At 35.9% G+C, this 14,229-nt stretch overlaps 1 protein-coding gene across 2 annotated transcripts in view; it reads left to right on the forward strand.

The window, feature by feature from the left end:
• Positions 1 to 12,715, forward strand: part of ZW10 (zw10 kinetochore protein) — a 38,563-nt gene extending 25,848 nt beyond the window's left edge. For both annotated transcript variants that reach the window (XM_074304220.1, XM_074304221.1), the window contains 7 exons: positions 1,135 to 1,373; positions 3,206 to 3,277; positions 7,580 to 7,749; positions 8,603 to 8,733; positions 9,411 to 9,542; positions 10,140 to 10,342; positions 12,110 to 12,715. In XM_074304220.1, coding sequence (XP_074160321.1) covers positions 1,135 to 1,373; positions 3,206 to 3,277; positions 7,580 to 7,749; positions 8,603 to 8,733; positions 9,411 to 9,542; positions 10,140 to 10,342; positions 12,110 to 12,230 — 1,068 coding nt within the window. In that variant the 3' untranslated portion in view covers positions 12,231 to 12,715. The remainder of the gene's footprint in view (positions 1 to 1,134; positions 1,374 to 3,205; positions 3,278 to 7,579; positions 7,750 to 8,602; positions 8,734 to 9,410; positions 9,543 to 10,139; positions 10,343 to 12,109) is intronic.
• Positions 12,716 to 14,229: the final 1,514 nt, after the last annotated feature.

Here is a 14,229-nt window from a genome sequence, read left to right on the forward strand (position 1 = left end):
TATATATGATTGATGTCTTGTACGTATTCCTGGTCCTTTCATCTTTCTTACCCACTCTTTTGTTACCTCTTTCCCACTGTGTTCACATAGCATAAAATAATTAGTATCTCATTTAAATTATTTTACTATAGCTTGAGGGTATGAATTATAAAAAGAACAAGATAGATTGCAGGTATGAAATTGTATTACTTTAGTTTGAGACATATATTCATGTAGGTCAGGTTTTTAAAGTTGTTTTTACTTGGTCACAAAAAATAAGGTCCTTTCTTTCTGAATCTCAGTTCTACCCTTCAGTCCTACATTCTTGAAAGCTCCTTGAAGTTCCTCTGAATCTTGCCCACATTGAACTAGTTTGTCTCTGAGGACAGAGCCCATAGTTTTAGCTCCCCAGAGTTACTTCCATTGCAGTAACTCTTGGAAGTTATTGCATAAAAATCTTTTATGACTGCTCTAAAATGCTCTCCCCTTTCAATCTCCAATTTGTCTGAAAAATTTGTTCAGAGTTCAATCCCCATTCTCATCACTTTCTGAAGTTTCCATTCCCAAATCCCTTCATAAATCCCCCTCTACTTTCCTCAGGCTCATCTTGTCTTCTAACCTAGTTACTCTCTTCAAATAAGAATTTTTACAACTTAATCACCTTTCATTTATTGCAGTTCTGATTGTACTAGAGTTTCTCAAACTATATTTTTTGAGGATGATGTAATGCAAATAAATAAACTTTTAGATGAAATTAGCATAGAGTTAAGAAATAGTCCATGTAAATATTTTGGACAATTAATATGACATTATTTATGAGAAAAATTTGGGCCAACTGCAGCTTTAATTATCTAGCAAGATGATTTCTGAGAATTCTGTCTTTGTGTAAGAACATAATATCATTTATGTAAAAGCTAGGTCAGGTTCATAGCTTTACTTCAAATGAGAATGTTTACATTCTAAGGATGTTTGTTTGTTTTTAATGACAACTTGTACAATATGATTGATAGTCATTAAGACCCAAAGGTGCTAACTGAAAATTGCCCTGTAGAACCATAGATTTTTTTGACAGAGAAATAACCTGAATGGAACCTACCACTATATGTTTATTTCTGAATTATTTTGTAGACACTGAATATTTTGTTTCATTTTTAGATCAGTCCAGAAGCTAAGATAGTTTTGCCAGAATTACCAGCCCCTGATGAGAGTAATGGGCTTAAAATGCAAAAAGCTTCCAAAAGTCTGCACAACGAAATGATGAATCTAGACACTGAAAATAAACTGGGTGAGCATTCTTTCTCTTTGCCAACATGCCGGATCAGTGAATCTGTGGAAAAATTGATGGAGCTGGCCTATCAGACTTTATTGGAAGCAACAACTAGCAGTGATCAATGGTAAGAATTCTGAATTTTTTGCAAAAGTCTTAATTTATTTGAAACTGATATCTAAATCAAAAATATATTTTTAAAAAGTCAATTGGAGTTTTGTACTTGTAGTTGTGTAAGAATTCTGTCTTACATATGGTCGTTCTCCTGGGTCCTTTGTCAGTGATCACATGAACTTCTTTCTCTTTGCCTCTTTGCCTCTTTGCCATTGCTTAGGATTTCTCTTGTAGGGGAAAATTTTACTTGCCCCAACTTAGGCCTGTCAGTATTCTTAATCTCCCATTTGTCTCCTTTCTCTGGTTCCTTTCATCCAGAAGCATCTAAGAGAGATAGATAGTGGAAATCTATAGACTTATCATGACTTAGGAAGCGACCCCAACACTAGCCAGGATATAGCTACTTACCAAACAGTTGGTGCATGTTTAGATATAGTACTGGGCCCAGAATCAGGAAGACCTGAGTTTAAATGTGACCTGACATACATTGAGAACTGTATGGCTCTGGACAAGTCAGTTAACCGCTCTTTGTCTCAGTATCCTCAACTGTAAAATGGGGATATTAATAGCATATAACTTGCACGGTTATTTTGAGGATCAAATGAATTAATATTTGTAAATATTCTTAGTGCTTTATTTGGCATATAGTAGGTGCTAGAGAAATGTTTATTGAATTGGGATGAGTCCAGTTCTACTTATATCTTAATTCTGGGGACACAAGGTTGCAAAATAAATGAAACTATAGTTGTTTTCCAATGAATTTCTTAGTTCTTATCTATCTTCCTAGCTAAAGAAAAGAAATGATGCCTCTAAGACCAGATTCAGTTGTAGGCTAAAGTTTGCAAAAGTTTGAATTCATGTGTTCTAGTTATTGTTGTTTTGTATATAAATAGTAAAGAGCTATTTTTATTAAGGATTAGTTTTGATTAGGTTTGACTTTATCAGTTTGTTGCTACTCCTGGACTTCTATATCAGATAATTTTGTACATTGGCATTCCTTAATCTTGACCCTGTTTAGAATGTACCCACCAATTTGTAGACAATTATTTGTTAATGGATCCTGTGTTTTCCAGTTTGGTAGGAAGAGAAGAGATAGTTTTTGTTTTGTCTCCACATCAAAGCATATTTATTTATATACCTTTAGCATAATAATGACTGTAATATCCCTAGACCTCTTTAGAATTCACAGTATCTGGCTTTTTGGGAAGGAAGGGAGAGTTTTGGAAGTTTGTGTTGTAATGTGGTAATATACATAAAGCTGAATTTTACCCTTTTTATGAATTTTAATAATGGTTTGAAATTGAAGGGGAGAAAATGAATCAGAATCCATATTAGAAATGTTAGTTCATCCTTTTGCATTGTGGGAAGAGGGGGTAAAGATAGATGCTGAAAATCAGACTGTTACTGAAAGAACTGAACAAATGCCTTTATTTATGCTTTGCCCTTTACTGTTAGCATCAGTGAGAAGGTGACATTTGCTTGAGGCTTAGCTCTATTTGTTACTGAAAAGATACTCTGCATGCCACAGGACACAGAATAATGGAGAGAAAGGAGGTTTTGGGTCTCTAATGCATCTGTTGAAATTGTTAGTCAGTTGAGATTAGTTAGCATATTATGACTGGCAATTTATATCCAGCTAGGTTATCTGTGCTTCCTAGAAGTTTTGAGTCAACTATTCTTTGCAACTGGAGTCTCCCCTGAGCTGACTATTGCTTCAGAAATATTTTATTGTAATTTTTCTTATTTTTGACACATCATTAGGAATAAGCAGATTCCATTTTCCCTGAAATGATTGCATTTGGAAATAAACTTCCTTTCATTTAAATTGGTCTCTTCTCTTTCCAGTGCCGTTCAGCTTTTCTATTCAGTGAGGAATATCTTTCATTTGTTCCATGATGTTGTGCCAACATATCACAAGTAAGTACTAAACCAAAAGAGGAATGCTTCATGCTGTACCTTAAGTGAAACTTTTACTCTAAATCCCTTTTTTGCACGTCACGTTTTTTCTTTTCACTTTGATATCAATTCAGGTATGTGTTCTCATGAACAAGATTTTGGTTCTAAGGCTTTATTTAAAATAAATCATACTTAAGAATTCAGCAAACCCTTTGAAAGCACATATTTAAAAGAAAAGTGATTAACCTTAGTGTTTGCCTCATAGTTCCAGGTATCACAGGTGAGTTGTTCGATCTCCTTATCTCTTCCATTTGTGCCATGCTTATCATAGCCATATCTTGGCTTCTCTGCTACACTTCCATCATTGGGAAGATATAGGGAGAAAAGGGAAAATATATGTCTCAAATACTGCTGTTTGCCCCTTTGGCAATAGACTTGGGCATGTGGTTGAGAAGGAAAGTTCTTAATCATGTGGTCCTGCTGAAAAAAAATTTTTTTTTTGATGTGTAGCATCAATTTCCTTCACCCATGATGCTATTTCATTTCTGAGGATCCTCTTGGATGAGCCCAATCTTGTCTTTTAGGAAGAGGGAGATTATCCAGGTAGATAGATAGATATATGGCTAGGCAGGCAAGCAGACAGACAGACAGATAGCTATTTCTATTTATCTTTGTATTCCTCTAGTGTTATTTTCAGTGGAATTCAGAGTGTTTTCTATTTGTCCTGAGAAAGTACAACATTACTTGGAGAGAGGAACATTATATAAATCACATTTATTGCTATGAATAAGAAATATTATTTCAGACTTTTGGGAACACTGGCAGGTTGTATTCGGTACTCTGAGCCTCATTTTCCTTATCTGTAAAATGTTGGAGGTTGGACAAAATGGTTTTCAAGGTCCTTTCTAGTTTTAAATCTGTATATGGGAAATGTACCAGGTGGGTGGAATGTTGCTAGCTAGATTCATGATTTTGGTACAAGGTGAATTTGATGACCTGTGAAATCCTTTTCTGTCTTTTAAAAAAAAAATTCTCTGATTTTGTTATTTAAAAAAAAAATAAGTTAATACAGTTTTAAAGTCTTTTGAAGAGGTCAGAGGATTATGTATATGAAAGTACTTGTTGATTTGAAAGTTTTCAATAATTCCAAGTTAGGATGTTTATGGAAAAGTGGTCTGAGAGAGGGAAAGGAATAGTAGCTATGGAGCCAGAAGACTAGGATTTAAGCATATTTCTGACACTTCTTTACTTGGAAGCTCCAGGGAAAGCCTTTAACTTTGCTGAGCTCAGTTTCCTCATTTGCAGAATGGATATAGGTAACAGATTTGTTGTAGGTAAGGCACTTTAGAAAACTCTAAGCTCATGTATAATAAATGGAGACTATTATTATTGATAATTTGAGATTTTTTTAGATCTCATTACTCTCATTTCATTCTTCATCTTTTCTTCCCTTAGTCTGTAGCGGGCACTATCTTTTTTCAGGTTCACAGATTCACAGCCATAGTTTCATCCTTGGCTCTTTTTTCTCCTTTACCCCTTTGTTTCTAATCATGTTCCCAGTCTTGTTGATTCTCTCTTTGCAAGACCTCTCCTCTAGATGTCCTTCTGTCCAGTTACACAGCTGTTACCATAATTGTTGCCTTCTGTCCAGATTCTTTTGATCATTTTCCCTTGCATGCCTTACCTTATATCTACGCTTTCTCTAGTGTGTCTTCCCTGTGTCTTGCAGAGTGACATTACTCAGTGTAGACCTGATCATGTAACTTTCCCACTTAAAAAATCTTGGGTGGCTCTTCCTTGTCCCTATGATAAAATACAGATTGCTCTGCTTGGCCTCTACCACCTGGCTTCACTCTTCAGCCTGATCTGGCTGTGTTCCTCCTGTCCTGGCCTACTTAATGTGGCTCATGCCATGCCATCCCTTCTCTCTGGGCACAAACTGCCTCCCATGCCTCAGATTCTGTTTCTCTCAACATCTACTTGTAATCCTTAACTGCCTTTAAGGATTTTCTCACCTGAGCTATACCAAGTTTCTCTTTTTGTTCTCAATTGTTGGTGCTTTTTCCTTCCTAATTTACTTTACATTTATACACACAGAGAGATGTAGAACTGGAAGGAAATGTTTAGAGACCATTTAGAACATGTTTTCCCCCATTCTTCCAATTTATAGTTGAAATTTAGGCCCCATAAGTTAAGTGACTTGTTTTTGCAGGAAGTAATTGACAGTGACAAGATTTGAAGCCCAAGTTATATGACTATATAGTGATAGTTTTCATTCTTAGCCATGGGGGATAGCCTGAGGTCTTTAGCTTTGAGCTTGACCAAGTTGTGCTCCCTTTAAAAGTTTGGTGGAGGCTAGAAGAGAAGGGAGCTAGTACTTAAAGTACAGGACCTGTAGAACTGGCCACACATTGTTGTGTCTTGTAAGTAAGTGCTGGCTTGAATAATGGCTAGTAAATGCATTGCATTTTCTCTTTGAGGGAGATTTTGTACATTCACTATTTTAAGACCTTTCTTGGAAATTTGCCAGATGTGGCCTCCTACTTTTCACAGTTGGCTCAGTGTGTACTTAACTGTTAGTGTAAACAATCATTCCTGTTTATCTGAGATTGATCCTTAAGTAAAGTTTCTGTCAGTGTAAATTACAAAAACCAACCAAAAAAACTCCTTTAGTCTTCAGGATTTAATAATTTAAGTTTTGTGATTCAAAACTCACTACACACTTAAGTCTCAAAGATTCTAAAGGTTTGTCAACCAGATGTTTTTAGTAACATGTCAATTAAACTACTTGCTCTTTAGAAAAAATAATTATTTTGTAAAAAATTTGTATATCTATATTTCACTAAAAGGGGTTGTTCTAAAGTAAGAATAGCTGTATTACTGCAGAAATGAATTCTGATTACTTTTAATTTTTGACACTTTTGTTTGCTTGGATTTGAAGTTTTTATTGCCAATCATTTAATCATTTAAATGAAAAGATAGAAAAGCCCTTGGCTAAGCTAAAAATCACATCACTAGGTATTTATCTAGACTTTTGATCTTGGTATTCTTTGGCCAGGAGTATTCTTCACTTTTTTATATATTGAATTTTTCTCTATCTTCTGGCTTTATGACATTGGGAATATTTCTTGGATGTTTGACTCGACTCTTAAGCCTTTTTTTATTCGACTTAGCAGTCAATTGAGAATTAATTCAATTGAGAGTCTGCTATTGTGAAAAACACAATAGAAGTTTAATATCAATTCCTGCCCTCAGGAGACAAGAAATCTAGATGAAAAAATGAGAAACAATTATTGACCAATTAAATGTTAAGCTCTGTTAAACTGACTGTAATTGAAAAAGTTTAGAGAAGAGAAAAGTCATTTTGTATTGACAACTATATTCACACTATTAAATTGTAAAGAGCATCATGTGTAACTTCGTTGCATTCTTTTAAGGCTAAATTTTATTTTTTTTAAATGAAGCCAAATCTGTCCTTTCTTCCCATCTCTCTCTTCCCCACTGAAAAAGAAAGAAAAATAAAATCTTTGTAACAAATATGTATAGTCGAGCAATATTGTTTATATATATGTCTCAGTGTATATATTCTGAGTCCATTCTCTCTCTTTTATGAGGTGGGTAGTGTATTATAGTGCATTAGGATTCCTTTGGAACTATGGTTAATAATTGTATTGATTAGATTTCTTAAGTCTTTCAAAGTTTTTTGCCTTTACAGTATTGTTATTTTATAAATAACTGTTCTCCTGGTTCTGCTCACTTTACATCATTACTACAGATCTTCCTAGGTTTCTTCATCATTTCTTATAGCATAGTAGTGTTCCATTACATTTATATACTACAACTTGTTCATTCATTCCACAGTTGATGAGCATTTCTAGAGAGCTGCAGCTGCTGTTGCTGCTCTGTGCGTGTGGTGTGTGTGTGTGTGTGTGTGTGTATTTACATGTATACATAGACATTCTTTAATCTTTTTGGGATATAGTTCTAGTAGTATTGCTAGTATGCTGCACAATTTAGTAACTTTTGGGGCTTAATTCCAAATTACTTCTTAGAATGGCCAAATCAGTTCATAGCTCCAGTGACAATATGCAAAATACCCATTTTTTTTTTAAATCATTTCTCCCATTCTGATGGATGGGAGATAAAATTTCAAAGTTAATTTACGTTTCTCTAATTATTAGTGATCTAGAGCATTTAAACTTCCTGTTCCTGACCTTTGTCAATTGGAAACTCATCGCATTGTGCAGAGGAGTCAGGTTTTCCTTATCATTTATCCTTACGTGACTATTGATTGGTTTCCTCTTTTTACTTCCTTCTACTCAGGGAGAATCTTCAGAAACTTCCCCAGCTGGCTGCCATTCATCACAACAACTGCATGTTCATCGCTCATCATTTACTGACCCTAGGGCATCAGTTCAAGTTACGCCTTGCCCCTGTTCTTTGTGATGGCACCACTACTTTTGTGGATCTTGTACCAGGTTTCAGGAGACTTGGTAATTTGAACCTTTAATATCAGAAAGCATGATTGATGGCATCAAACCTCAGCCCACCATCTTAGTAAATTACAAATAAAAGAGTTGGAAATGGGGTGGTGGTTCTGAGCTAGATTAGAGAGTATATGGTGATTTAATTTGCAATTGTGAGTGGTTATTTAATTTTACAAAGTGAAGGCAGCCTTTGTACCAGCACACTTTTCATGACATGATTTCATGGTACATTAGAGTTCCCAACTGCATTGCAGGCGTGCAGTGAATATACCAGATCAGAGTTATGTCAGCAGAATGACATGTAATGAGATTTGTATTGTGACAATTCCGTTAGCATTGTTGGTAATGGTACTTTAATGTCAGAGCTTGTTCTACTGCAAAACCCAGGAGAGCATTACCCCCCACCCCCTTAAGCTGTTCTTGAGATTATTAAAAATCAAAAGAAATGAAATGTGGGATAAACTAATATATTTACTATAATGATAGCCTGACAAAAGCAGAAAATCTATACAGATCACTTAGTCTTTCAATTCCTGACTTTTCCCTTAGGTGGTGTAGAGATATCAGAATAATGTGTAGCCTCCCCTGCTATAAAAGAGGGGACTTAAAGCAGTGATTTTTCTTTGCTGATTCTGTCTTTGAGCAAACTACTGCAGATGGATTCTTTATTGAACTGGGAGAAAGTGGCTGCTGTATTAGAAGTTAATTTTTGGTGAACTTCTTAGACTGATGATGCTATCTAGCATTTGTCTCCAGGTACACAAGACAGGCCCTTAGCTTCTCTTCCCTTCCCCTTGACTTTGCACCATAAAATTTAGCAGTGTCCATTTCTTCTTTTATGTCTTCTTTCTTGACACAGGGACAGAATGTTTCCTGGCCCAGATGAGGGCACAGAAAGGAGAGCTTCTAGAACGACTGTCAAGCGCAAGGAACTTTTCAAATATGGATGATGAAGATAACTATTCTGCAGCAAGCAGAGCAGTTCGGCAGGTGAGACACTGCATAGCTAGATGCTTTCATTCTTGCCCTTGGAGAGCCCATTTTATGTAACAGAGAAGATGTGAAAAACAGATTCCTTAATGAATATTCATGTCTTTTGCTACCACATTTAAAGCCCCTCCTTTTATCTTGTTGTCCATTGGGCCAATAGGATGAGATGATTTCTTTTTAACCAGGAGGGTGATACATATATATATATATATGTCAGTTAACAACACACATACACACACACACACACACACACACACACACACACACACACACACACACACACACACACACATATATGTCAGTTAACAACACACACACACATATGTGTATGTGTGTGTGTGTGTGTGTGTGTGTGTGTTGTTAACTGACTAATTAAAGGTCTGATCAAGGTTTGTGGAAACTGGAATCAATAGCTTGCAATTCTGATCTCTTTTCCTCCTACCCCACTCTAAGGACTTAAAATTTCTTCTGTAGTTTTCCCATCTGTGTATGGGGCTGCTTTTTAGCTAGCAGAAGTACATGAATGTTAAGTATTTTAAAAACTTGTGTTTTTGGTTACTTCTTTCTCTAGCTATGTGAAAATGAGGCCTTAGAAAATATTTTAAATTTGGATCTGAAAAAAAAAAAAAACAAACCACACCTGAACTCCAAAGTAAATAAATGTGTTCTGTTACTAGGTACTACATCAGTTAAAAAGACTTGGAGTTGTGTGGCAAGATGTGCTTCCTGTAAATATATATTGCAAAGCTATGGGGACCTTACTTAACACAGCCATTGCTGAGATCATCAGCAGAATCACTACCCTAGAGGTAAGTGTCATGCTTTGGCTCACTAGGCATCCAAATGAAGTGAGCTCTTCTTCCACACTGTCTTTTTGCCAAGGATAATGAGCAACAATCCTAGTTCTATCATTTAGGCAAAAAAAGACTGCATGTCTTACATCTGCCCACATAGGTAATCTTTTTCTTTGTTTTAGTTTTAGATTTGACCCTCAATCCCCCCAAAATGCCTATTCCATACTGTATATCAGTTTGAGTCATTTGTATATATATCTATAGGAAAATTGCTTTGGTTCTGCCAGCTGCTGCCCCTGAAGCATAAATTGCCCAAACCTTATTTGTACTAATGCTTCTTGCTCTGCAGCAAGCTGCACCACATTCTACTGAAGAAATAGGCAGGCAAAATAAATTGCTGACAATCTGTTGAAACATATTTACATGTCATTCTAACTTAGGAATAGTGTCAGGAAGCTGATGAAATCTAGTGTCTGACATGATGTGCTAAAATTGGTTGGAATGATGTATAGTTTCAGCTAACATGCTTGGGTAGAGAGCACCAAAGATTCATCAATGTTTTTTCTCCATTTTCAACACAATTCACTTCTTTCCCTTTATGTTCTATGGCAGGACATCTCTACCCAAGATGGCGACAGATTGTACTCTTTATGTAGAACAATAGTGGAAGAAGGACCCCAGGTATTCACACCATTACCTGATGAAAATGAAAATAAGAAATTTCAAGAAGAGGTTCCTGTCTATGTGCCCAAATGGATGCCGTTCAAAGAGTTGATGCTGCTGCTGCAAGCAAGTTTGCAAGAAATTGGAGATCGGTATGTGTATCTTTTCTCTGGTGGCTTGAATCCCTTTGCATTAATACTTCTAATTCAGAGTGATTTACTTTACTTCTTGACTTTATCAAGACTTGAAAGCTTTTCCTTTTAAATGATAGTAGTTGAGTTCTTTCCTTTAGTAAATTATATCCTACATCTTACTATTGAAGCTACTTTCTTAGATTAGGTAATATACAAACTCCTCTTTAATATTCTTTTGGTTTCTGCTAAGTAATTGGGAATCTGACATGTGTAGGTAATCAGCAAAAATTTTGTTGCAGTCTTCTGAAACATGAATGAAAGTGACTATTTTGAATTAATTACAAGGACTTTTCACTGTAATGAATATGAGCTATATATGTGCAGTATGCATACTGCCTACCAGAGACTTCTGGATAATTTTTCTGCATGAGGTTCTGTGTTTTCAAAATTTACACACTATGTAGATATCCTTCTAGAAAAGAATTCACTATTTATTTGATACTGAAAAAAACGTTAGCAAAAGACAGCTTTCTCTGCTGTTTCCTGCTCACTACCATCATTTAATCTTGGTTATGTGCACTGAGTATATAGACTATAGAGTGTGTTGTTATACAGTAGCTTTGGTTCAATTACATAGCCACAAATGCTTTTGCCATCCTTTTGGCAGTCTTTCTAGGTATGGGTGTTACATTCCTCTGCTGCTAGATATATTATCTTCAGAGGCTACATCTCTGTTGATTTAGTGGGATGTGGTTTGTGATTTTTATTGGTCTAGATCCTTCTCTCTTTGTAATCACTCTTTTGATATGGCTAGGGCAGCCCAGTAAACTTAATGTCTCTGAGCTGATTTCCTTAGATTCCCCATCATAGAGACATGTAAACAAAATTCCTACTTACTTTATTAAAGTACTTCTGATTAAATAATTAGCAAAAGGTTTTGACCCATAAACTTTATTTGTTATTTATCAGACCACTCTGGGAAAGAAATATTACTTGGGGGTGGGATATAAACTCCTATAATAGACATTTAAGGGTGACAAAATCTGAAAATCTGGTATTCTCCCTAGATCAACAAAAAAGGGAGAATCTCTTGGATATTTTAGAAAGAGACAGTGTTATGTTTTTATCAAAAGAATAGCAAAGATCTTTTACTCTCTTGACAATTTTTCTCCTTGCTCTTGCTATATTCATTTTGTTTGTGCAAAATTTTTATTCTATAATTAAAATTGTCTCTTTGTCTTTAAGGTCTTGCTTATATATTTTTACTCTTATCATAGTTATTAAAGGTTTAACTCCTCCCATTTTCTTAATTTTTTTTCTGATGTGACCTTTTACTTATAGATTGATTATCCATTTAGATTTTATTGTAGTATATGGTGAATACTATTGGTCTAAGTCTATTTTCTGCCATTCTGTTTTATACTTTTAATCACTCTTGTCAAATAGTCCTTTGCTCAGCAGACTATGTTCTTGAACTTATTAAATACTGAATCTATCTGATTCTAGGTTTTATTGTTTCTGGTTTGCAGATTGAGTGATTTCAGAGTAAGGGGAAACACTGTCTCAGTTACATAACTTGCGGACTTCTGTTTTCTTTATCTGGTGACATCCTTATTTGCTTTATCACTCCTTGCTTTTGACTCTCTTTAGAAATGGTTAGGGTGATAAGTAGATGACTCCTGTACTAGTTAAAACATGCCTAGAACAGCACAAAGAAACCCTTTGCAATTGTTCCTAGCTTGTGCATCCAGTAGGAAATCATTTGTTGTATTTTTTGTTTTCCAGGTGGGCTGATGGGAAGGGTCCCTTGGCAACTGCCTTCTCCTCTGGTGAAGTGAAGGCTTTAATCCGGGCCTTGTTTCAGAACACAGAAAGAAGAGCAGCTGCCCTTGCTAAGATTAAATAGCCCTGTCTTCCAGTGAAAGCCACACCATCAGTGTAAGGAATCTTCTTCTGGCATAATCACTTATGCCATTTTCTGGAGATACCTATTAATTTTGATGAACTTCCTGCCAGAATATCATGGAATTTGACTTTATACAAAGACTATCCTATATCCCTGGCCTGAATGAGATTTGGCAGAAAATGTGCCACATCAGCAGGACAAGAGATGGAGTGGAGCAGGGCGTCTCAGGGGACTTCCTGTTATCTGCAGGAAAAATATTATTTCCTTCTGCTTCCAGGGCCTTTTGGGAGCTGTATCCCAGGAGGAAGTGGTCTCTGATTCCAGACTAAAAAATCAGGGACACTGACTTAGTGGGGAATTGGCATCCAACTTCCCTGTGGGAAGGATATTTTTTGAAGGGAGTTTACAGCACCTTAGTTGGTCTAACATTACTAAGTGGACTTCCTGCATATCATCACCTTTCCAATAAATGACACTTTTCAGAATCATGGGACTATTGTGTTTGATGCCAAGGAGCCTTTGAGAAGAAGGAACAACAGGCTTTCTGAGGCATAATATAAAGGAAAATACTTTATTAAAGTAGAAAAGCTATACTAGGGTACTTGATTATCTGCTGTCTTCTCTTCATTTATGCTTATTGGGGTGTCTGTTATCCTTTAAGCTGTCCAATCATGCATGTTAAGAACTATGCATTTCTTTGTTTTTCCTTCCCTTAAAGATCATTAGCCACTGCCTTTTTAGAAACATTTCATCACCATACACGTTGAGAACTATACATTTCTTTAATTTGTTTTTCTCTCTTAAACATCATTAGCCATTGCCTTTTTAGAAACATTTCATCCTATTCTAGGAATTTTGAGTTGAGTTCTGAATGTTTATACAATGGGAACTAAGAAAGCTGGATTTTAGGATTTGACTCTCCCTACGCTCTCATTTGTATTTCATCTTATTTTTTTCTGTGTCATGTTTGAAGGAGGAGGGGGAAATCAGAACACAGCCAGGATGTTCAGTAGATTCAGAACCTCAGCTGAAGGCACTAAGAAATTTTATACTGCTAGAGGCCTTAGTGAAAACACAGTAACTGTCCTCAAATATCTGAAGAGTTTCCACATGAAAGAAGGGTTAACTACAGTGTGACTCCAAAGGGAGAATTGTAAACAATAGCTAGACTTTCCAGAATTGGAATGACCAGTCTTTTGAGACAGTGAGTTTCCTGACACTGACCCCAGAAAAGGTCTAGAGATATTTTGACTCTCTCTGGAGATGATTAGAGAGATTTAAAGATGCCCCTATTTCTGGTTAAAACATGCCCAGAACAGCACAAAGAAACCTTTTCCAATTGTTCCTAGCTTGTGCATCCAGTAGGAAATCATTTGTTGTATCTTGTGTTTTCTAGGTAGACTTAGGTGATTCCTTCTTTGGATTCGAGGTATGACTTGGTAACTAACCTTTAGGTACTTTCTAATTCTGAAATTCTGTGATTGCCTCTTCAGCATCAAAGTTGAACCTATGTAGTCCAGAAATTTTGGTTTATTTCATGACCAAAAATATGTTAGTAAGAATTATTAATAAACTCCAGGATTGTAATTTTGCCCACTCTCTCTGGGCTAGTGTCAGAAGTAAAATTGGCTTTTACTTCACATTTTCAAACTCGGATGTACAGAAAACTAAAAATTTTCTTCTTTCACCTATCCCTCCACTTTGTAGCCTAGTGCCCAGCACATAATAGATGTTTAATATGTGTTTGTTGGCTTCTATTTGGTGGTAGTTAGAGTGATTTTTGTTATTGAAATCATTTTCTTACATTGTCTCACAATTTTTCTTTCATCTCTTAGTACAAACTATTCCCCTTCCCTTGCTTCCAGTTCTATCTTAGATAGGGCCAACTTTCCCTCCTAAATTATCCCCTCTGGTTCACAGGGCTGGCTTAGCCCTCTTCATTCTGACTACTTTCCTTGCTTTTTTTCCTTACTCAGAAGTCAGAGGAACCAGTCAGAAG

This window comes from Sminthopsis crassicaudata, chromosome 3 (genome assembly GCF_048593235.1).
Source record: "Sminthopsis crassicaudata isolate SCR6 chromosome 3, ASM4859323v1, whole genome shotgun sequence".
Lineage (NCBI taxonomy): Eukaryota > Metazoa > Chordata > Mammalia > Dasyuromorphia > Dasyuridae > Sminthopsis > Sminthopsis crassicaudata.